The sequence below is a fragment of the Apus apus genome, chromosome 4 (genome assembly GCF_020740795.1).
Source record: "Apus apus isolate bApuApu2 chromosome 4, bApuApu2.pri.cur, whole genome shotgun sequence".
In the NCBI taxonomy this organism is placed as follows: domain Eukaryota; kingdom Metazoa; phylum Chordata; class Aves; order Apodiformes; family Apodidae; genus Apus; species Apus apus.
This window is the reverse complement of record NC_067285.1, coordinates 81,456,831-81,480,544: the sequence shown is the minus strand read 5'-3', so window position 1 is coordinate 81,480,544 and position 23,714 is coordinate 81,456,831. Positions and strand designations below refer to the sequence as shown.

Genomic DNA, 23,714 nt, shown 5'->3' with positions numbered 1-23,714 from the left:
CAAAAGGGGATGGCCTGAGAGTGAGCCCCGTTCTGTTGGCGCGCCTGCGCACTACCTGCGTGTCTGTGGCCGTGACGAGCGCCCGCCCCGCCGCGCCCGCTCGGCCCGGGGGCGTCTCGGCGGCAGCTGCGCGGGGCCGGGGCGGGCGGGGGCGCGGGCAGCGCCCGGCACTCTCTGCCGGCGGTCCGGGGACTTTCCCCTAGGCGGGCGCGCGGCCCATGAGGAACAGCGTCCTCCGTGCGTGGCCTAGCGAGCAGGTCTTCAGAGCATCCCGCCTGGTACTTCCCGCACGCACCGCCTTATATGGCCCGCGAGCCGGGTGACCTCAAGCGCAGGGCGAGCCCCGCCTCCCGCCCCGCTTCTTGCGGTGCTGGTCTCTGCAGACGGCGCACAGGCAGGGAGGCCGCTTCGGCCGTCCCTGCGGGACGCCGCGCTCCGGGGGACCCCAAAACCTGCTCCATCGAGGGGGACTCCTCCGCAGCACCGCCCCGCCGGGCCCGTAGGCAAATGAGGCGCGGCGACTCCGCCCCCGAGGCGGGCAGAGCGCGGAGCAGGGCGGGGCGGGGCGCTGCAGCGCCGCCCTGTGGCAGCGCCCCGCAGCCCCTCGCCGCCCGCGGGCCGGGGGCGTTGCGGAGCGCGGCGCGGGTGGGTCCCTCTGTGCCTCGCCGCGGGCCGGCAGCAACCCGCAACGCGGCAGCCCGCCGTGAGGAACCAGATGCTCCTACCTCGGCTGTCCCAGCAGCCCTCAGGGGAAACGGGTCAATTTAAATGACGGCAATTGTCGGCACTCCCGCAGAAAATCCAGGGCCAACTTTTCTTTCAGTTTGTTGTTTTCATTTGTCCTCCCGCGAGAACTCTGCACTCCGACAGCATTAGTGCATTTGCTCGAGCCGGTCCTCCTCAGCAAGGTCTGACAAAGTCCAGAATCCCAACTGCTGCAGACCAGGAGAATACCTGGAAGGGACACCCAGGGGAGTCCCAGAGGTTTTACACTCTACAGGTCTACACCAACACTTCATGCCATGATCGGTTTCTGGCAATTCTTCCCTCCTTCTAAGGTTAATGAAATGTGTATTCACTTGTATGTTGGAATCTGCTTGTTGAGCTGCTTTCCATTCAGAATGCAAAATAAAAAAAACACACTTCAACTTTCAGTTTCTATTAAGAGTAGCTACAGACTCATCCTTTAATGAATCACAACCAAACATCAAAAAGGAGTAACATTCAAAAATTTTTTAAAAGCTTAAGTCAGGACTTAAAAAAAAAGGCATCTAGCACTTCAGCCTTTTAAAAGTTCCCCTAACAGCCCCCTGAGGTCAGAAAATACTCTGAGCTTCACTTTAGAGGGAACACAGACTCTCACGCTGCAACACACACTGCAATCTCAGCCGGGGATCTGGAGATGCCCAAACTAAGAGCTGGAAGAGCTGTACTGCAGGGGGCATAGGATGCAAGTTCCTGCCCTGTAGAAACAGTCATTCTGCTGAACAGGGCAAGGATTTGGAAACAGGTATCGTGCTTCCTGGCATGCATAACACAGCTCCCAAATACAGCATGGAACTCACTCTGTGCGAGAAGCATGCACCAGTTCTTATGTTGTGTGAGATGCAATTTAATATTGTGTTCCAAATGTTGGGTGGTGCTCCAGAAACAATGAGGGAAAATTCCTGAGAAACCTAACTAGAGAGAAGGGTGACCGAGGGCACAGAAGCACAGAGGTCAGATGGAGGAAATTCTCAACCGGCCATCAGGAAGTGCAAATGCCTTGCAGGCTTCAGGTGCCATGGACTGGACAGCCACAGCTGTTCAAAATCATGTATGGTACAGGGTAACAACGCTACTGTGGTTTAGTTCCAAAATCACAAAAGAACTCTAAATCTTCAAGTGGACACGGATACTACCAAGATTCCAGGAATTCCTATTAACTGCTCTAGTACTCAATCAATTGATCTGTCAGTCAGGTGTAAGGTCTCCATTAAATAACGCTAACTACTGTAATTGGACAAGATTAATTCAAAATAGCATTGAAGACATGTTTTCACAATTACGTCATTATCCAATTATATCAAAACATGCAGTCTGTGCAGTACTTCAGTAACACTGAAACAAGAGTAATCTCTCCCTTTCTTTGCTTCAAACCATCCAGTACACAGTATGTAGCAGAGGGCAGGCGCAGTTAATGTGAGCACTTTACATACACTTGCAGTCTCTGCCAGAAAGCAGCCATCTACATTTTGCTTATTTTGGCAGGTGTTACCTAAGTAGAAATGGATATTCTATAGGTCCACTCTATCAGTTTAACAGTATTTCAGCTACACAGCCAAAGAAAACAACTCATCCTTGTGGTATTACACCTTCATGTCACCCAAAGTGAAGCTTTTCTTAAGGTGTTGCAAAATTATTGAAATGCCTGCAATACCTAATAGCCAAACCCAAAGTATTATAAAAGCAACTCCCAGAGGTTTTATTGTTTTAGTAGCAGTCAAAATATTCTTAGTATAGAAATCCAAGTTTATTTGAAAAAAGTGTAAATGATATTTCACAATATAAATTAAATCTGCTTAAAGAGTTTTGGTGGCTGAAGCAGCTGTGACTTGACTGGTAACTGATAATTTGCCAGCATAGGGCTAAATGGGATCTAACCTGCTAGTGTAATGCTAAATGGAATAAGGGTGTAATTTATATTGCAAGTGTTACAAAAACGTCCCATAAAAATAGTCAACCAACTATTTTCCCTCCTAGTATGAGTAACAGTGAACATTATGAGCAACATGCCTGAAATGGATGATTCGACTTTGACTGAAATTTTTAAACAACTTTCAATCATTCAAGTATTATGGTCCCTATATACACACTTCTATGTGGCTAAAAAAGACATGGTAGACAATTGAGCACACTGCCATCAAATTGTAAGAACTACAAAATGGTCAGGTTTTAAACAGCAAATTGTACCTTAATCATTTAATTAAAAATAGAAGAATTAGGTAGACTATTTCGCAAATAAAACAGCACACTAGTGTGCTATATATTAAGGCATACCTTTAAATGCGCACTCGTCATCTCAAACAAGTTTTATACAATTGCTACCAAGTGAAAAGGACTATCGTCGTCTTGCAAAACTGAGGAAGAAATACAAAATATCTGGAAGCCTGCATTTTTAAAGTACAAAATTAACCTGCAGTCTTGTGTTGAAATACTATACATGGTACAACAGCGATTCTCCCCTACAAGATCTCACGAGGATTTCTTAAAGCTGGAGGTAAATTCAAAGGTTTTGATTCTTCATCCAGAAGTACCAAATCTTCAATTTCACTACCTTTATATTTTCTTTTACATATCTTCACAATAACTTTCTTCTTGAGGAACAATTTCAACGCTTCTCTTGAAGCAACCGCTTTGGCATTTTCCATACTTCTACCACAGCCAGTACCCAAGTAGACAGACTTGCACCTCAGTTCACAAACTATGTTTTCTAGAGAGCTCTTATTTTGAGGCAAGTCTGCAAGTTCCTTCAGGGGAACAAAAGCAACATCTAAAGTAGCTTTTACAGACTGAATAGATGAGTTTAGAAGTTCAACGTGATTTACGTTTGGACTGAAGCCTCCAACAGCAACCAGTTTCCAGGCTACTGCTTTATATAGTCTGTTGAAAAAAGGTTGTCTTTCTTTTGCATCTTCGCTTGTTAAGGGTTTGCACAAAGCCTTAGCGGGGCTTTCACCTGCCTGTGAGCCGCTCTTTGAGGCCAGCAGGGAAGCACCTGCCTGAACTCCACCCCGGGAAGCCAGTGACGAGGGACCTTGCTGAGCACCGCTCCGAGCAGCCAGCAGCGAAGCAGCCACCTGAGCACTGCTCTTGGAAGTCAGCAGGGAGGATCCCTGCGGAGCGCTGCTCCGAGCAGCCAACAATGAGGCAGCCACCTCAGCGCTGCTCCTGGAGGCCAGGAGTGAGGAGCCTGCCTTAGCAGTGCCCTTGGAGGCCAGCAGCAGCGAGGTGCCTGCCTGAGAGCCGCTCTTGGGGGCCAGCAGCAGCGAGGTGCCCACCTGAGTGCTGCTCTTGGACACTGATGCTGGGGCACTAGCCTGGTTTTTGGAAGACAGCAAGGTAGCACTTGTTTGTGGGCTGTTCTTGGCAGCTGGTGGCACTGCTGCTGCCTGTGGGGTGCTCTTGGTGGTCGGTGGCACTGCTGCTGCCACCTCTGGCTGCAGGGTGCTCTTGGCAGCCGGTGGCACTGCTGCTGCTGCCACCACCTCTGGCTGCAGGGCACTCTTAGCAGCTGGTGGCACCACCTCTACCGGCAGGGCACTCTTAGCAGCTGGTGGCACCACGCCTGCCACCACCTCTACTTGTGAGGCACTCTTGGCAGCTGGTGGCACTGCCTCTGCCTGCGGGGTGCTCTTGGCAGCTGGTGCTGCTGCTGCTGCCTGCGGGGTGCTCTTGGCAGCCAGTGGCACTGCACCTACTGTAGTTTTCTTTTCAGGTGACGGCACATTTTCACACTTGCTTTCCTTAGATGGGTTTGAGCAAGGCTTCTCTCCTGACTCTTTTTCAGATGAAGATGCATTTTGCTCAGTAGCATTTTCAGCATTAGCAGGTTTTCCTTCTGTTTCTGTGTCTGATGCTGTGACCATTTCCTGATTTGAACTACAAGTGGACTGGGAGCTTTCTGGATCTTTGCTAGTACCTTTTTCCTGCTTTTTGGGCAATGTGCTCTCCGTTTCCTTTGGGACTTCTGCCTTGGTTGTTCTCACATCCTTTCCAGTATCCTTAGAATCTTTGCTTTTCTCAACAGCTCGCTTCTTGGAGGGTTCTTCTACCCCTTCTGCAAAACAAGTGAAGTATGTTATCCTCTACACTACGAAATACCCATCTAGAGATAATTTCTCTATTTTCTAAATATTTCTGGCAGTAATCTCTGTGAACTTTGAAGGAATACACCCTGAACTGCATTTGCAGGTACTAACCTACTATTTCAGAACATTTTAGTATTTTTGGGCAAAAAATAAAAATACTCAGCTGTAAGATTTTGGGGTTTTGTTTGGGACTCTTAGGCAAGTATGTATTTGTATTCTTGAAGTCCAAATAAAAGTGACCAAAGTACAATAAATACGCTATCTAACCTAAAAAAAAGAAAGTATATTTTTGTCTACTAGTACCACAAAAATGTCTTTAAAACACCAGTTTTAAGAATTTCTTTAAGAAACTAAACTTCTCAACGAAGAAACAACATCTGACTAGCACTACAAAGTAAGACGAATACATTTACGCTGGAGTACAAGAGTATACCCTTGCATCAAAAAACAATCAGCTAAAAGTGCACCAGTTGTAGAAATTCAAAGCAAGAAGTCTGCTACCAAAGGAATACTTATGCATTATGTCCCTTTTACAGGTGGAATATGAGGAAAACATAGCAGAGAAAAGGGCAAAGGTTTAAGACCACACTTTCAAAGCAAATTATTTTGACTACTTTCTAAGCCCAAAGTAAACAAAAAACATGGAAAAACAAGCATTTTCTAGACTCCTATGTATTGTCACAGCTATGATCTGCTAACCATTGCTACTTGATATGCCTCGTTTCTTCACCTTGGCAACCAGTTCGTCTCTCGTGGTGCGGACAGGCGCGCTGGTCACTTGGATGCCTTCGGCCATTTCCAGCGCTTTCTCCATGACCTGCGGAGGGTACCTGCAGGGGCGACAAGGGGGCACAGGAGGGGGGAGGTGCCGTTAGCGCGCCCCGTGCCGCCCCGTCCCGTCCCGCCGCGCCCGCCCGCACTCACCGGCAGCCCAGGAAGACGTGGTTGGCCCACACCATGGAGAGGGACACCAGGCGCTGGAGCTGGGCGCTGCCCGCCGCCGGCGGCTCCCCCGCGTTGCGCAGCAGGAACTCCCGGCGGTGCCGCCAGTGGTGCTCGGGCTCGCAGGCCCCGCGCAGCCCCTCCGCCCAAGCCACCTCTTCCGCCGTCCGCCCCAGGGGCTCGGCTGCCGCCTTGGCTGCCGCCATCGCCGTCGTCGCGGCGGTGGTTGTGGCGGTGGTTGTTGTTGTTGTTGTGGTTGTCGCCGCCGCCCCCGGCCCCCCCGCCCCGCTCGCTCGCGGCAAACAACGGCCCCGCGCCGCTCTTTCCGGCCGCGCGCGATGACCTCACACCCGGCGCGCGCGGCACCCCGCCGCCGCCGCCCCAGGCGGCTTTGCGGCGCGCGAGGGGGAGGGGCGCGCGAGGGGGAGGGGCGCGGGGCCAGCGGCGCGCGCGGTGTCCCCGCCCTAACGGCCGGCGGGGCGGGGCGCGAGGCGGGCACGGCGGTCGCCGCCGCGGTCCTGGCGTTCGGCTTCGGTCCCCGCTCCACAAAAAGGATGCGGAGAGGCTGGAGAGGGGGGGAGAGCAGGGCCGCAGGGACGGTCAGGGCGCCGGAGGGCCTGCTGGATGAGGAGAGGCTGGGGAAACTGGGCTTGTTCAGCCTTGAGAGAAGAGAAGCCTTCGGGGAGGCCTTATTAAAATGTTCTAGTACTTAAAGGGTGGCTAACAAGAAGATGGAGACTCCCTGTTTACAAGGAGTCACATGGAAAAGACAAGGGGTGATGGGCAGAAGTTGCTGCTGGGGAGATTCCAGTTGGACAGAAGAGGTAAATTTTTCACCACGAGGACGGTCAGACACTGGAATGGTCTCCCAAGGGAAGCAGTAGATGCCCCCACGTTGGACAGTTCTAAGTCTCAGCTCGTCAGGGTGCTGAGCCATCTCATAGAAACTACAGTAGTTCCTAGAAAGGTTGGATCAGATGATCCTTGAGGTCCCTTCCAACCTGGCATTCTGTGATTCTTGGGGTGGGTTTGGCTTTTTTCTCCTGCTGTAGCTGAAGCCTGAGGCTTTCCATAGTGGATGTGCGGGTACTGCACATGGATTGTTTCGTTCAGGCTCATACTTAAAGGAGCGTAAGCTTCTGGAGAGCTTCACACCTGTTACTTCAGCCCGTGGGCCCATGACAGATGCCTGTTTCCCAATTCTGCTCTCCAATTTTTGAGGTGCTATGAGAAAAGAGATGGTACGGGCATAATTACCACCTGCTTTATATTCTGCCTGGTTGAACAAAAGCTGTTTTGTTTCATCATTCTTCTCACAGATTCATTCCAGCCTTTCTGAGATTTGAGCTTATGGAGTCAATTTGTATTTTTACCTCTTTGGTGTGTGATAGGAAGGTGGTGGTAGGGAAATGGATTGTGGTGTTTCGGAGGAAACATTAAATGAGGGATTATTAGTATGAGGGCTGCTGGCTACAAAGGGTTCAGGGAATTGTTTGCTCAGTTCTGTAGGCTGTCTTCTATGTTGCAAAAGCTCCCCCCAGAATTTGATTCAAAACCAGTTGGAGAATTCTGTGTGAAAAAGTAATAAGCATGCTGTGAAAATACTGCAAGCTTTGGTCTGCCGAGATGGTGCTTGCTGAATTAGTGCACCAGAGGATAGAGGTTTGAATTACAAAGGGCTGTCCTGGGACAGATGTATTGATTTCCACACACACACACACTCCCAGATAGAAGTCTGTGTTTGCTTAAGTTTTCAATTTTTAACACCTACATGTTATAATGAAGCAAACTACAAGATAGATTGCATTTAAGGAAGGAGTGTGACTTTAATGTCTTATTTCATGGAAATCAGTATGTAGTGGTTTAACTTGTAGTGCCTCTATGATGCAAAACTAAGTGATTAAGGAAACTTAGCAAAAAAAAAAAAAAAAGTTGAATGCACTTGGCTCTGTACTCATTGTTAGAATGGAAGTGCTTTTCCTTCACTTTCTTATTTAGCCCACACAATGTTATCTTGTGCATCACCAAGAATAATTCAATGACAGAGAGCTGAGAGAGCAGTAATGAGTGGGATGGGACCTGACAAACACTCTATAGTTCTGCAGAGGATGAAAAGGGCAGAAAGTTTGTATACTCTTTGGTGTGGGTGTCTTGGCACAATGGGCTAGTTTAGAAACAATGTCAGAAGGTTTAGAAACAGCACTGTGGCCACCACTCGTGTAGGGTTACCCATCTGTTCCCAGGTATTCATTTTATCAGTCCTGCTTGTGATTATCAGGTCATGCAGCTTGAAATACATGAAGGGCGTGATCCGTCACACTAGCGTTTCCACCTAGAAACGAGATGGGCCTGTGTTTGAAACCTCTGAGTCTGTGATACCGTGATTCATGACTTCATGGTCACTACAGACTCTAGAAGGGAACAGTGAATAGTCTTTGGCAAATACAGGTCTGAATTTGCACTCAAGCTGAAATAATCCATACCTCCAGCCTGTTAACACTCTTCAATGAACCAGTTTGCTTTCTAAGAGAGCTAGTGGGAACTTGGCCTGGGTTTGAGATCTGCCCCTCAGGAATTCAGCCAGGCCTGGGTGGCTGGAGCAAGACTGCCTGTGGTCTTGAAAATGTAGCACAGCAAATAGCATAACCTTGGATGCCGTGTTCTCCTCCACAAGCATCTGAACTGCTAAGATTAAGGACTAGTCTGTGTTGAGCAGGTCATAGACCACTTAAGAGGAGCTGTGGAGGGTTAGACTCCAAGGGCGATGGGGCAATCCCTTACACTCAGAGGGATTTCCAGAAGTCAAACTCTTGTGTTGCTGGGTGAATGACAGCCTGATGCTAAACATCAGAGATAGCCCTCCACATCTCAGAGTTTTGTGTCTGCTCTTGCTCACCCCATATGTATATGATTATATGGACTCAATTGTGAGTCCCAGACTCCTCCAAAAGCATCATTCTAGGGAGTGTTGGAGACTCGGAACAGAGTCATCTGTCATCAGAGATGACAGCAGAAAAGTAAAGAGGACAATCCTGCACACTTGAGAGTGGGTCACAACAGTTTTTGGCTGTAGTGAGTAACTTCTATGGTCTGGTACTTTTAACTATGCTGTTAATTTTGGGTTGATTTTCTCTAATGTTCCTTCTGCATCGGTAGCCTTGTTGTTTGAACAAGGCTGACTTAAACTGAAATCAAGTCTTTTGTCTTCCCTACCTGTTTTTTTTCCCCCAGACATATTATTTCTACTTTATTATTGTGCACTTCTATGATACTGCAATCAGACTAGATCCTATCCCAAAAGCATGGGATGCCACGGGCATGCACGCACAGACAAACATAGGTGTATGCCTGCAATGCTATCTGAGCACTAGAGACATACTGTGTTTCTGGTTGATTAAACAAGTGCATGCAGTAGGAAAAAGAGACAACCACTGCTGTTAATGTTAAAGAAGAAAGCAAGTAGTGTTTTCATTCTCACCAGGAAAGCCAATTTTGAAGTTAAACACCTCATCGATGGTGCTAATACTGTGCATTTAATTTTCAACGTTGGAAGAAAAGAGATGTTTTTGTTCCCACTAGGGAAGTAACTTCTAAATGCCACATTGATGGTAGTGTTGTTAGAGTAATTTGGGGCTTGATAATAGCTTCTTTGGCAAGATATAACTAAAATCTCAAGGTGAATCATACCAGTGTCTATAATCACAGTATCGCACCTGCACTTCCTCTGTAATAAAGAAAGTTTATTTCTGCCTTTGTAAACCAGTGAATTATGATTTTTTCAAAGTCAAGTCCCACTGGAACAGAGAGGGCAGTAGTCCCATTGAGTTCAATTATGTTCTGTGCAGTTAAGGTTAATATATAGGGACATTCTTGATCCAGCTTAATATGAGAAGTGTGCCCTTAACATCACAGCATTGCAAAGATAAAGCTCAGAGTTATTGCCACAGAAAGGCAATAACTGGGATCTTACTGGCCTGGCACAATAAATCCTCAGAGTAGCATCTGTAGGTTGGTCCCTGCTCTAAGTAACAAGTAAACACTGAGCAGCCCTGGCTTAAGTCCATTAGAAATGCAGCTTGACGGAGGGTGGGGAAGAGACATTTTGCTATTTCCTAAGATAATGTATGTGTTCTGCTGGAGCAGGTTATTGAAGGTCTCCTAGCCAGGCAAGGGACAGCACTTACAGGAAGTCATGTCTGCATGTGCTAATGTCATTACTGTTCAATAAACTAACCCTTGGAATAAAAGAAAATACTGCCTAAAATACCATTAATGACTATATAGGCTTGTCAATGGAAGGGAAGTTAGAGTAGTAAATCTGTGTTTTTATTTCACCACAGTTACGTGACTTGTTATACTACTGTAAGCTGCTCTGGATTACAAAATCATCTACTCTTTTGAGAATTCTCAACTAAAGGTAAAAAGGTTTAATTTCTAATAATTTTCCTTAATACATATGTGCTCTTATTACTAGCTTAAGGAATATTTTGCATTTAGTAATACATTATACTTAAAATATATTATAATGCCTACATTATTATTGGCATTTTACGGTTGTCAGTTGTTTTCCTTTAAATTAATTTGTTAAGCTTTAACTACAGCTAAAGGTAGCACACCATTTGCTAAATTTTGCTTGCTAAACTATGTTTTGTGTAGCATACAACTTGCTAAACGTCACTAGCTTGGCGTGAAATTTTCCCTACTGAGAATGGAAGTTTAGGATTCCTTTATTGCTACTAAACATGATCTAAGAGCCAAGGCAGGAAAAAAAAAAAAAAAAAAAAAAGGGCTTTGTCTAGGATAAAATATTGTAGAGATCTTATATTTGAAGTGCTTATGTGCCTTGATGCTATAGAGCAGACTCAGAATTTATAATGAAAAAATTAATTTGGAGGGGGTGTCTGATCTTCTGACTACACTTAGCATAATTTATAAGACTTTGAATAAATGAATATTCCACATTGATGACTTAGTACATGTCCCCACCATTCTTGCTACTACTGCAATGAAGTCTATCCCAGCTGTGGGCTGCAGGGCCCCAAAAGAGTCCTCTGTCTGCCACTGTGGACTGAGAGTGAGGCTATAGAGACCATGCCCTGTGCTCCAAAAAAGCTGCTATGTCCTTCTCACAGGTGCTTGAGTGTGTCTGATAGAAATGGTGACACAAACCTGACTGAGGGGAGGGAAACAGTAAGTGTGGAGACAGGATATGTTGAGACTGAAACTACTAGGGGGTAGAAAAGCTTAACATGGGAGTAATAGGATACTGGGATTAGGTGAGGAAGGAAATTAAATTCTCAAGGAGAAATGAAGTAGAACAAGTTCAAGGCAAGGGAACAAGTACAAGTATAGATGAGGAACTGGAGGAGGACTGTATGCCAGGAGCTTAGGACTAAGCGAGATAAGAGAGGATAGATGTGGAAGCCAGTGAGGAAACCAGAAGAATGAGAGCACAAGAGTAGAGCAGACAAAATCAAACTGAATCAAGTCCTGACTTGAGCAAAGGGACCAGCTGTGATGGGAAGGGGAGCACTGACAGAGGAACCACTGGGATTTAAACAGACACTTATAGAAAGTGAAGTTAAAACTCAGAGAACACAGAGATATTAGCATTTCAATTTTTGTTTTTTCCATTGCAGTAGCCATCTGCTAGGGTAAGTAAGACCAAGAAAATATTCTGACATTCTAATTTAGTATAACTATGTTCTTGTATTTTCTGTGTGCTATAAAGGAGGAAAGAGGTATAAATCTCTTTGTTTGCAGAAATCCCATCTTGCAAGCCAGCTTTAAAAAACTTTTAGGTCAGAAGCCATAGGCTTTTGGCAGAGAGCTCTACCCTAGAGCTGGAAAAAGCAAGAAAACAGCCTTAAGAATCTTAATGCAAATATTGGCAGAAGTTAATTGTAATTCAAGAGGCTTCAGGAAAGCACTAAAAGGGCAAGGAGGTCTTATTTGAAAAAAAAAATAAATCTATCATGTGGCTATAACATACCAAACTTTTATTTGTGTGTGTATATATATTTATGCACACATATATGCATGTCTACATATACACTCATATGTAATACACTATAGATATGTGTGAATAAGTTTTTAAAATACTTGTATTACTGAGAGTATAAGCACCTATAAATCTAGATACCCCCGCTTCTTCAGTTGAACTATTTGTGCCTTGGAGGAAAAGAAAAATTACAACTCATATTTTATTGGCTTGGGTTGTGGGTAAGTGCATTACATAAATGAATGCTATTAAATCTTTATACCATGCTTTACCAGTATGAATTTTCTATGTGCTACACATTTTGCAGACACAAATAACTATTTTAGAAATGACATAAGGAGCTTTCCTGAGACTCCAGGCAACAATGTCAAATCTAATTTGAATTATTGCTATTGAAAGTCATGGTTCAGTTTTTCATTATTGTTATACCAATATCCTTGACAACCTGCAATTTACCTGGTATGAACAGTACCTCCTGAAAATATAGAGCTATTTTTTGTGCTGAGGTATTTTTGTATATCCTGTGCACCTATGCACCCTGTGCATAGGCATGTTATTTCACATGAATTCCACTGGATGGCACTGAAGGAGACAAGATTGCTCAGAAATACCTTCAGAAGTTGAGTATTACTCCAAAAAGTGAGTGGCTTACTTTTTCATTCCATTACTGAAATAGACAAATGTGGTCTCGTTTTCCATCCTGAAGTAATAATTTATCATTAAAACCACCCCTTGAGCAGTCCTAGCTGTAGCTCTAGGTTCTGATGGTAGTAAAATTACAGTGGAGAGAGTCAAGGCTTCTGAACCTGAATATCTCTTCTCCCCTCAAAAAAGTAAAGGCTAAAAGATGCGATTTTGGCCTGTTCAGATTCCTATGTGGAGGTTTGCAAAACATCTGCAGAATTTTTCGTCCCTGTCCTCCATGGCAAGGGTGTTGATACTGGCCACTTAGACCATTATGAGCAAGTGGAATTGTGTTAGCTTTTAAGCTCATTTGAAAAAAAAAAAAAAAAAAAAAAGCATAGGAGTTAATTCAGAATGAAAAGCTTCCACCTGTTGAGGAAATGTCGTATAGTGTTTCAGAGAACCTCCCGACTTGAAACTCCATCTGCAGTCCTCATACAAGGACCCCTGTTTTTTCCTGGGTAGGGCCTGTGGGATCCTGCCTGGAAAGCACACAATTACTCTGTCAATCAGACCTATAACCCGTGAGTCATCTTTCACTCCACTCTCTTTTTTGACCTGTTTATCTTGATGTATATGAATTTTGTTTCCTTTTCTTCTCTAAAGTCTTCTTATCTCTGCTCACATCACAGATATGCTTTCTTAGGCTTCTGTTATCTCTCATCCTGCTTGTGACAGATTTTTTTCCTATGCCTGTCAAAAAAGGTCCCTTGGAACACTATTCTTGCACTTATCTCCCTGGCCTATTTCTGTGACTTGTTTCTGTACTTACCTCTTTAGTATATCTCCATAGATATCCCTGTCTCTGCAAGCCCTCTAGCCTTCTGAGAGTGCAGTTTGACAGTTTTTTTGGCAGCTGTGCTGGCCTCAGACAGTCTCTGCCCTCAGCCATTCCCTCCTATCTCTGTGATATGTCCACTAGTTTGCTGGCACAGTTGTTTTGTTCAGTTATGTGGTAAACCAGACTAGGAACCTGATTTGTCTGAAAAGCAGCATGCGGAAGGGAGGAGAAACACCTTTTTCAACCAGGTTATTTCTCCAATCTAGTCTATTGGGCAGCCCTCCTACTGGTTCAACGCGGGGGGGGGGGGAATTGGGTCTGGAGCAGAGCCAAGTGCGAGATGTGGGGTTGGAGAGCAGCAATGACTTATGCTGGTTTATGCAGTGCTGTTGCTAGCTGTTTAGCCATGACCTGATCTTGACAATAGAGCTAAACCAAGCTAATAGCTAGCTGCTGCAAAAGCATAGTACTGCACCTCCTCCCTTACTCCTCCTGATGGGTTGTTTCCTGGCACTGCCCTTGTGCGAATACTGGTGCTTGTCTGTGAGCCAGCTGTGGGAGCTAATCTGGCACAGAAGTACTCACGTCTTCTTGTAAGGGTTTCCCTGGCTGTTCTGCCAAGTGTCCATGGAGCCCACCCACTCAGCTACATGCTCTGTCAGCTCAACTGCAATCTCAATTGCACCACAACACTTCACAACTTTGCCTTTTCCTGTCATCTGCTGTCCTCTTCTCTCTCAGTCTCCATATCTATTCCATCTGCTCTTCTCATAGCTGTGTTCATAATGTCCTTTTGGTCACCCTCAACATACGGAATACCTTCCCTGAAGCAACTGCTGCATCCTTCAAATCTCTCAAGATTTCTTCTACCATGACACTTACGGTAAATTGTCAGCTGGTAACACCCAGTTTATAGGAATTTTGGGTTTCATTACTACACTTAATGTAATGAAGTGGGCATACTCTATTGGTTTATTTGAGAAGCTAAAAGGGATTAACTGTCACAGAATCTTTTTTTTTAATGCAAAAATTCCCAAAGCTATGCCCTGAAGGAGATGTACTTCCCTAAGGTCATATAAAATGCCAGAGGCTGATTTTCTGTTGCTTCATACCTTGGATCATCATTCACGCTTGTGCAAATGGACATAGCATTGCTACTAAGCAGTTTACAGTAGCATCTTACAGAATTGTAAATTAGTGCCCCAGAGACAAGATAGCAGAGAGTCAGCACTTACATGAGCTGCTGAGCATAGAGACCTAGGGATTTCTTTTCACCTAGTTGTTTTCAGCATTTGTGTTCTTTTTAGACACATGTAGAAGCATATCTTAAACATAATTTCTCCTAGTATTTTGGTATGCTAAGCATTTTTTTCCTATTCAGTTAAACAGAAAATGCATGGAAAAACAGCAGTAAGTGAAGCTTCATACTACCTTGGAAGCAATAAAATAAAACAATATACTAAAAATTTTGGGGGGGTTATTAAAAAAATACATGACAGAGGGCACTTTTACACCATGCAACAACAGAGCACAGGACTTAACAGAGTGCATACTCATTGAGTTACTTGTAGAATAGGAAACAGCAGCTGTAGACTTGACAGTGAGTGCTGCTACACCCTAAGTACTTAACCCTGTTGGTAGGTGGTGCTAATTAGGTTGGACATGGTGCTAATTAGGTTAGATACAACACTGTGGTCATGTAAATACACAGTGCCTGTGACTCTGGCTCAGACCTGGCTGGAGGATTCTGCACATACTGCTGCATCGAGACGTATGTGCATATCCAAAGAAAGAAATCGTTTGCTCGTGGCCTCTTGGTCATTACCCTGTAGGGTTTTGCTGCAGTTACAGATGCATTTGCCACATACAGGTGTCAGACGTGGCTTTGTGCCAGGGATTACTTCTTGGTAAAACCTGAAGATGTCCTTTGAAGTTGTATTTCAGGCTGTGAGTTGTTGCTGTGGAATAATGGACATCCAGTGTAGCTGCTTCTTAAAACTCCTCTATTTTACTTCTTAATTAAGACTATAAGTAGTGAAAGGAGCAGGAAAGAAGGAGATGGTAATTTTTTTCAGCCACCGTAGCTTTGTAAAAATGGTGAAACTACTGCAAGGTCGTGGAGGCAGACAGCAGTATGGCAAAGGGCAAAGCACAGTCCCCTCCAGTGCATTTATCAGGAGACCTATCTTCCCCCTTCAGTGAGACAAAGCAATGTTTCAGGTTAGAGATATAATCCTGACTACAGCGTAAATTCTGTGTCTGTGCAACTGGATGCAAGTATATTCCCAAAGCACCGACTGCAGAATTGTTGTCTTCTCAAATAACTGATTAATATATCCAGAAATACAGCATTCTTTCAAAATAATTTGAACATTCAAGTTGATTTTTGTATGAAGGCTGGTGCTTATTACTAAAAAAGAGGTAAACTGAAGGAGCAAAACAAAAACATTGTTCAGGAGGCAGTGTTCAGAATGACCTGTGGAATTGAGGGTAATAGAACATTTTTCTCCTCTTTTGTGTTTTTTAAAGTATCTCAGGTAGTCATTTGGGCAGCTTCTCTCTGTTATTTAATTTCCATTTGACAGATTAGGTAGAGTTTTTATTAGAATGTAGTGAACCATCAGTAATTAGCCCATGGCAAGTCAGCGAGGAACTATGCAGCGCAGTGTATTTGGGCATAATGGATTAAGATTTGCAGCCTGTGAAATTATGAAAATGATGAAAATTAATAGCTTCTTCATATTGGAATGGTTGTTCCTGGTGTTTTGTAAATTGTTTAATGTCACAGGGAGGGATCCAGTTCCCTGAAGATTTGAGCAATCATTATGAACTTTATAATGTCATCAACCTTTATTTTTATCCTGGGTATGACAGTGATAGTGAACACACAATAGCAGGAATATAAATTTAAAAAATTAATATTGCTAAGCAAAAGGCACACACACAAAGTAATTAGTCAAGAAAATAAAGTTGGATTTTTTTTTCTTCTCTTTGGTCCTTTTTAATGCTATCTTGAATTATTTTTTTCCCCTGTGTCTGCCAGGAAAATTTGTGCATGCACAGCTAGATATCTCTGACTTTTAAAGTCATGGCACTTAGCAAAATGCTTTTAAAGAGAGACACACAAAAGCCAATATTATCCATGAAAAATTTGTAAATATTTATAGGCAGTATATGTTTGATTTCTGTGGGGTTTTTTATTATTTTTTATTTTGTTTTTAATATTAAAAAAATCCATCTGCTGCTAGCAGATGATAAATATTTAGATCAAATTTGTGCCTGGGGTATGAGGACACTATTTCTTCTAAGAAGGGACATTTTAAACTTGATACTGTAGGCCCAGCTCCAGTTCCCCAACTGAAACATCATAGCATGTGCTCTGTTGGGGTGGATTCCCAGACTTTTATGAGAAGGCTTCATGACTAGAAGGTGATAAGCTGCCTTAGTGATAATTTTGCCTAAGCTGCTTCAGTTTTCCCAGAGTCTGGACTGAAATAGGTCTACTGGGAAAATACCTCATTTTGCCTTATAGACTCGAAGCAATGGTGACTTTACTACCTCTCCTGTTAAGTTGTTCTAGTGTTTAGTTATCCGCACTGTTAAGAAATTGCATCTTATTTCAATCTTTTGAATTTGTCTAACTCTAGTTTCCAGTCATTAGATTTTGTTATGTTTCTTTCTGCAAGACTGAAAAGCCTCCCCCTACTATCATTTCCACATCTGTATGTATCTGTTCACAGTGATCCAGTTACCACTCTTCTCTGATAGATTTAAGAGATTTTATAAACCTTATACCCTAGAGATTCTTTTTAAACCTCTGGATCATTTTTGCTGCCATCTGTCTGAACTTTTTCTAGGGTTTACATATCCTTCTTGAATAACAGGCACTGTTTTTTTCTGATGCTGTGTGTAGAGCAAGGTCACGTCCTAACTGTTATTTCCTTTTTTCATACAGCCCATAAACAGTTATTATGTCTTACAGTTGGCATTTTCTGGATACATTGCTTGTATCGATAGATTGGTAGATACGCTCCCTAGAACCGAGGAGGTGTGACACTTGCAGTCTTGAATGTGTTTTCACATTACCCCAATGTATAATGTGAATTAAAGGAACAATTGTTGCCAGATCTTCTGTCATATTACGTCCCTCTTTGCTACCTAGATGATCTACAAATCCTACTAATATATATAAATTCTAATCACACATATTCTAAATAAAGAAGGAAAGGCTGCATTGTAAGGAGTGAACAGAAGAACTGTTCTATTGCTGTGCTGAGAGTAGAAATGAGGAAGGAATAAGGGCAAAGAAGCACTGAGAGAGAGCAGTGGCCATAATCTGAGAAAGCCCTAGGTGACTGCTTTCCTGGGCAGCAAGAGGGTTGAAATAGAACCCAGTTAGGAGTTTTCCCCAAGAACTGAAATTTAATAGAGCTGGCTGACTTAAGTCTGGATATGTGAAAAACAGGTAAGAGAAACATTGTCATTAATGGCTTGTGCATGTTTAAAATAAACTTATTAGTATAGTTCATTTAGCACATGTACAAAAACTTCTCTTAGTACTGGTGTATGTTTTTTAATTCCTGTAGTAGGGAGTCATAGAAATGTTGTTTGGGAGAGACGTCTGGAAGTCATCTGCCCCAGCTCTGTGCTTGAAGCAGGCTATCACCAACACTCACTCAGGATCATCTGAAAATTTTGTCCACAGCTCCCCCAGATCCTTATCTACTGCACCTGTCCACTTTTTCTTGTTCTGCCATCATGCAGGCAAATCTTGTTCAGCTCTAATATGAATCACGGAACACCACTGACTGAAAAAAGATGCTATTTTTTGTCCAGAATTCTTGAGTTTAATTAGGTCCTTGATCCTGTCCGTCACAAGGCTGTAAGGCTATGAGTGCTGGCACACATATGCTACAGGAGCAGATAGGAGCAAAGGGAACTGCTTATGCAGCACAGCTTTGCAATGTAACCACACAGGTCTAGCAGTTTGCCAGTGAAAAATGTGAAGTGTTTCTACTTCTCCTCCTTAGTCATGCCTTTTACTTTTCTGGAGGCTGTGGCAAGCTGAACTAGAGGAAAATAAACCTCACTATAAAAAGTGAATACTTATTGAATCGTTTATTGAGTAGCAGTGCCAGTTGTAAGGAACTGCTCCTTTCAGTAGCAGCTAGCCATTTGGTTGGCTTTGCTGCAATGAGAAATTTCATCTTGGAGTGCAGTTCCATAGCATAGTTTATGATAGCATAGTTTATCATTATCTAAGTCAGAGCTACTATGGTCCCTCCTCATATTTATGCAGCTGAGCAGTAGGTTGGTCCAGGGAGCTTTGCAGCTAGGAGCTAAGCTTGCTGAAAAAAAGGGCTGGTCATTCTCAACTGGTTTCGGGGAGTTGATGTGGCTGAAAATGAATCACTATTTTATACCATGAGTTTTCAGCCAAACTTGCAACCTAATCTGACGCAGTGTGCTGGTACGTGTGGTGAGAAGGGGAAGGGAGAAAGCTGGATCATGAATCTGTCCTCCAACACTGAAAATGTCCATGATTTAACTTGTTCCTTTCCTGAAGCACATTATTGCAGTGCCTTTTTGTGCTTACAGTAGGTCTTAAGATTATTGTAAGATGTTGAAAGAGGCCTGTTGTGTATGGATGCATGCAGAGTCAATATTCTGTGGATCATTCTGGACTTGATGATTATTGAATGACGGCTTGTGTTTCCAGGGACTGACTCAGATGGTCTTCTCCAGTCTTGTTTCTAGCAATAACCTTCCTAAGAACACACCCTACTTTTAAAACTGTTGAAAACTAATTCTTTATCCTGTATTTTACTTTAGCCACTTTCTAACTGGTTGCATTTGCTACTGTTCCATTCTTCACTCTGCATTTCTTTAACAGCAGAGTGTGAAGGTTGTGCTAAAGATTTTCCCTAAATACAGCTATTGAAGACCAGCTGCAGACGAAAGAGCACAGGCACTTGGTTTTTTCAAGGATGTTACAGTTTGAGCTCCTGTCTGCAATAATTAATTAGCATAATTGCTGAGCTGACTCCCTGTGGGATTGCATGATAATTAGTGCCAAAGCCAGGAAGAGAGCAGGAACTCTCAAACCCCAGTACCCAGAGTAGGCTACTGCAGCAACTGTTGTAATCTATAGAGTATTTAATGAACATGTCAAGTGATGCTGGTGGAAAAGATTCACTTTCTTATCTGTATGAGGGGCTTGCTCACCTTCAGTTAGGCTGCTGGCTGGGATCAGGCAAATGTACCTCCTGGGTGAAGTTTTGTCAAAGGCTATCTAAAACCCAAAGGGTTGCTTTCAGCTAGTCCATCCTCATTTTGCTGATATGCAGAGAGAATTATAGAAGACTGGAGAGACATCAGGGTACAAATCAATGATGATGTACAGCACTGGGGCTGCTGTGCCAAATGCTAGCCCGGAATCAAAAACCTTTCAGCTAAAGATCAAATTTAAGTCCAGTAGAGAGACAACTGAATCCAAACAGGCCAAAATGAAAGTGCTGGCATGGAATGAAACAACTTCCTTCAGGTGCAGAAAAACAACAGACACTGAGAGTATTTACAAGTTGCTTTATGAACTATTTTTTGTAGGCTTGGGATACGGTGTAATATAGTTTAATCTCTTCTCTCATCCCACATGCCTGTTTCAGAAGAGAACAAGAAATTTAATCCAAACAAAGGATTAAGAAATTTCAATAACTGGACTCTTGCCATTATCCAGACAATTGGCCAGCTCTTTAAATGCTTGCTCTTGATTGAATTGAAGACAATGACTACATCAGAGGGAGAGAACTGGAATGCAGAAAGGAGGAAATGAAAAGGCTAGAAGAGCTACACAATTATTTTACCTATTACACCCTTCCAGCAATGCATCCTGTAAACAAAGCAGCTCTGAGAAAGGATCTCTCCTCACTGGAGAATAAGGTTAGGGGCAACATTTGAGAGATGGACAGAGGAAAGAGAAATGAGATTTAATATAGATAAATGTAAGGTAATACACCTGGGAAGAAATAATAATAATATTATATACAAAATCAGGAGCTGCTGTTTAGAAAACAGCAATAGGGAAGGTGGCTTAGGAGAAATGGTTTATAATTAACTACTGCAGACAGCAACCCAAAATCTAACACTGGGGCAAAAATGAAATACATTCTTATTCTTGGCCAGCACCAGAGGTGTTTCTACACTGAAAGCATGGAGATAATTTACACAAACAAGAGGGAGCTAGCATTAAGACAACCAAGTATTAAACTTATGGCTACCATGTTATTAATTTTATTTATAAGCTAGAGCCTTGACTGCTGATACCATCAGCAGCAGCTTGTGGTTTTCTATTTGCTGAATGCAGTAAAACCATAAGATAAATGATCTTCAAAATCTGATTGGTAGAAGGGTACTTTTTTTTTTTTGGTCCTCGTATTTACATGCAGAACAGTGGCTTAAAATGGATCAGATGTAATCTGAAACAAAAACCCCTTTTTTTAAAGGAAAACACTACAGCTGAAAACAGTATGGAGAAAATTGAAACAATGTAGTCATTCCATTATTCAATAAGAGGGAATCTGTTGGTAAGAAATGTTGCTCAATAAATGCATTTAGCAGATAATGAACAAATATATCAAAACTATCAGTGTTCCACCAAAGACAAGATGAAACATTATTATGCTGAGAAGACAGTGTCATGTGAAAGCCTGCTAGACAACCCAGAGTGTCATAAAGAACTGTTTGATTGCAAGACCTGATGGCTATGTATTTAGAAGTTCATACACTTGTAGATCAGAATGAAACACATTTATTCTAGTCCTAGAAAAGTAAAGGTAGAAAACCCTAACAAGGCATAGAGTGCAGCATATTAGAAATTTACAGGATTATTTTGTCTTGTTAGCACTGTGAGCTACTAGTAGAGTGTGATCCTGTCTTTGATTCCTTACATGCCATGCTCCCTACTATAAGGCAAACTTGGGTTGCTACCGTTTCTTCCCAGGCTGGATATAGGTAGGGCTCAAACCACCAGGCTGTACGCAGGCACAGGAAGAGGCATGGATTATACCCGGGAACTTTTTCTCCTCCTGGGAAAAGGGTGATGGATCATTTCTTAGAGCCCTGTACCTCAAAAAGCATTTGTTTTGCTAAGTGCAAAACTGAGTAACTACTTTTTAAAAGAAGCAAAAAATATGGCAAGACTATATAAAAGACTTTAAAATTGAAATTTCATCTTCCATCTGAGAAGACAGATAAAGCTACATAATTAGTCAGGGAAGGGTCACTCCCCTTCTCCCCACAGCCTCCAGAGGATAAATTCCAGATAAGCTTTTCAGAGACTGCAGTGTTTCAACTACGGAAGGTTTTAGTGTGTGAGAGAGGTTTGGAGCACATGATAATTAGCAGCTCACAGCTGAATTTTGCTAGCTGTCAGAGTATTCTTTGCTATCACCACATGGAAGTACTCCTGTAGGTCTCCCAAGTCTCCCTAAATGTGTGCTGTAGTTTCTTTTGTCCACATGGAAGTTGTTAATACAGAAATTTGTCAGTGTACAATATTTAAAGGCTTATAGCAAATCCCTTTTCCCTGGCAGAACAACACCTGAACAGAATGAGAAAATAAAAGTGTTTTGTTTTCTTTTTTTCTTGGACAAGCTGGAACTGCTTTATTGTTTATGCTGTACCCAGACCCTTCCAGTGCAGGGGAGTTTAATATTCTGGGAGAATCTACAGGTAACTGATCCAAATCCACATCTTCTTTGTATCCCGAAATCAGTACTCAAGAGTTCTGACAGGAGACAAGCTTTTTCATAAGACTGATCCTTCATCTCTGCTTGCTCACCATTTTTAAGTCCCAGTGGGAAAACTGTAGAGACCCTGGGAGAATGACAGTAACTATAACGCAATTGCTTTGAACTTAATTGAGTTTGACCTCTGTTTTAAAAATGCAAACACCAAGAACTGTCTAGTTTACCTGAAGCTTGGCATGTGCTTAAGTATTTCAGGACTAACACTGTTTCTGAGTTACAGTCTTCATTACTGCTGCTTTCCAGAATGCAGTCTATATGAATTTCTTACAAAATATTTCTAACCTTTAATTACAAGACTTTTAATGGCAGGATGCACTTCAGCTGGCTCATGTCTCATCCCAACCAGCTTTTCAAGTAGTTCATCTGTGGGCTCTAGTCTGTTGTCAACAGTTCATTTCTGTCCTGCTGCTGCTGCTTTTTATCTTTTTCAGGTATGTCTTGCTTACCTTCTCAGCTCCCACAGCCTCCTGCCTCCTTCTCCTCAAAACAACCTGCTGGGAGCTGTGCATGACACATATGCACTTAACAACACTTTCATTGTCTTTCAATCCCATTGCAAAGATCATTTTCTCACACTCAAGAGTCAAAACAGCCTCTTTGTTTTATGTCTGTACAATGCAAGTTACAATGAGGGTTGGTTTAGGTGTAATTTAAAGAACAGCATTAATAATAAAAACAGAATAAACCAGATTATTTGTCTTGTTTGTAAGTCTCTAACAAACTTCAGTTTGTTATGGAAGTAACTCCAACATAGGATGTTTGCAGAGCTCCATAGAGTTAACACAGTATTAGTTAATTATTTCACCATGGTAATTACTTTTTAGGGTCTGTCAATCAGGCAATTTTAATGTATTCAGCATAGGCTGCATTAATTTTGTGCAGTATTACTATTTTACCTGGTTTTATGCTCTTTGTCTGTCAGTCTGTCCATAAGAAGTTTTGAATCTATGGACCAATTTCTGCCAAGTTTGAGAGGGATTTTTTTTTTTTTAATATCAAAACCACTTGGAATCCTGCAAGTTCATTTTGCATATAAGGTTATTTAGTTTGTAAAATAGAGAAGTTGCTGTCTTTAAAAAAGCCACATGAAATGTAGTCAGAATTGAATTGTGACCCAAGACTAAATTTCTTTTTTATATCCTAAATGCAACTATCTTACTATATGTTTTGGTAATAAATTTTTGGAAATGTCTTTTCTTCTGTAACAAGTTCTAGGGGTTAGGAAAAAATCAGCAGGAGCTGAAAACATTTCTTATCACCAGCACACCTATCATGCACATACATGTTACAGCACATAATACAAAAATGTTCAGTGTTCTCCTTTCTGTATTTTGAAATTCTTTGTTGGTACTAAGTCTTTTTATTTTATTTTTTAACCTTTAAATATGTGTCCTTTGTGCCAGCACACACCAAGGACTTAATATTTTACAAACACACTCACATCCTCCATCAACCCCTTAACTAGCATCAGCTAAGAGGCTTGTTTTCTGGGCTCTTGAAAAGGGTCTGAATGATAACCATTTGAGAATGAAGACTCGTGGGCAGGCTAATGTTCCTGAAATTCCAAAGAGAGCATATTCCTTTTCATAGTAGCCATACTAGCCCTCATAGCAGACAGCGTCTAGTAAGTAAGGATGAGGTCAAAGAGG

General features: G+C 42.7%; 1 protein-coding gene across 1 annotated transcript; it reads right to left on the bottom strand.

Annotated features, from left to right (window-relative positions):
• Positions 1 to 1,149: 1,149 nt before the first annotated feature.
• Positions 1,150 to 6,093, bottom strand: CDKN2AIP (CDKN2A interacting protein). Its single transcript, XM_051616897.1, has 3 exons — positions 5,775 to 6,093; positions 5,550 to 5,680; positions 1,150 to 4,819 (listed from the first exon to the last, which is right to left on the bottom strand). Exons 1-3 carry the CDS (start codon positions 5,996 to 5,998, stop codon positions 3,225 to 3,227), a joined length of 1,950 nt encoding a protein of 649 aa, XP_051472857.1. The 5' UTR covers positions 5,999 to 6,093; the 3' UTR covers positions 1,150 to 3,224.
• Between the last annotated feature and the right edge of the window lie 17,621 nt (positions 6,094 to 23,714).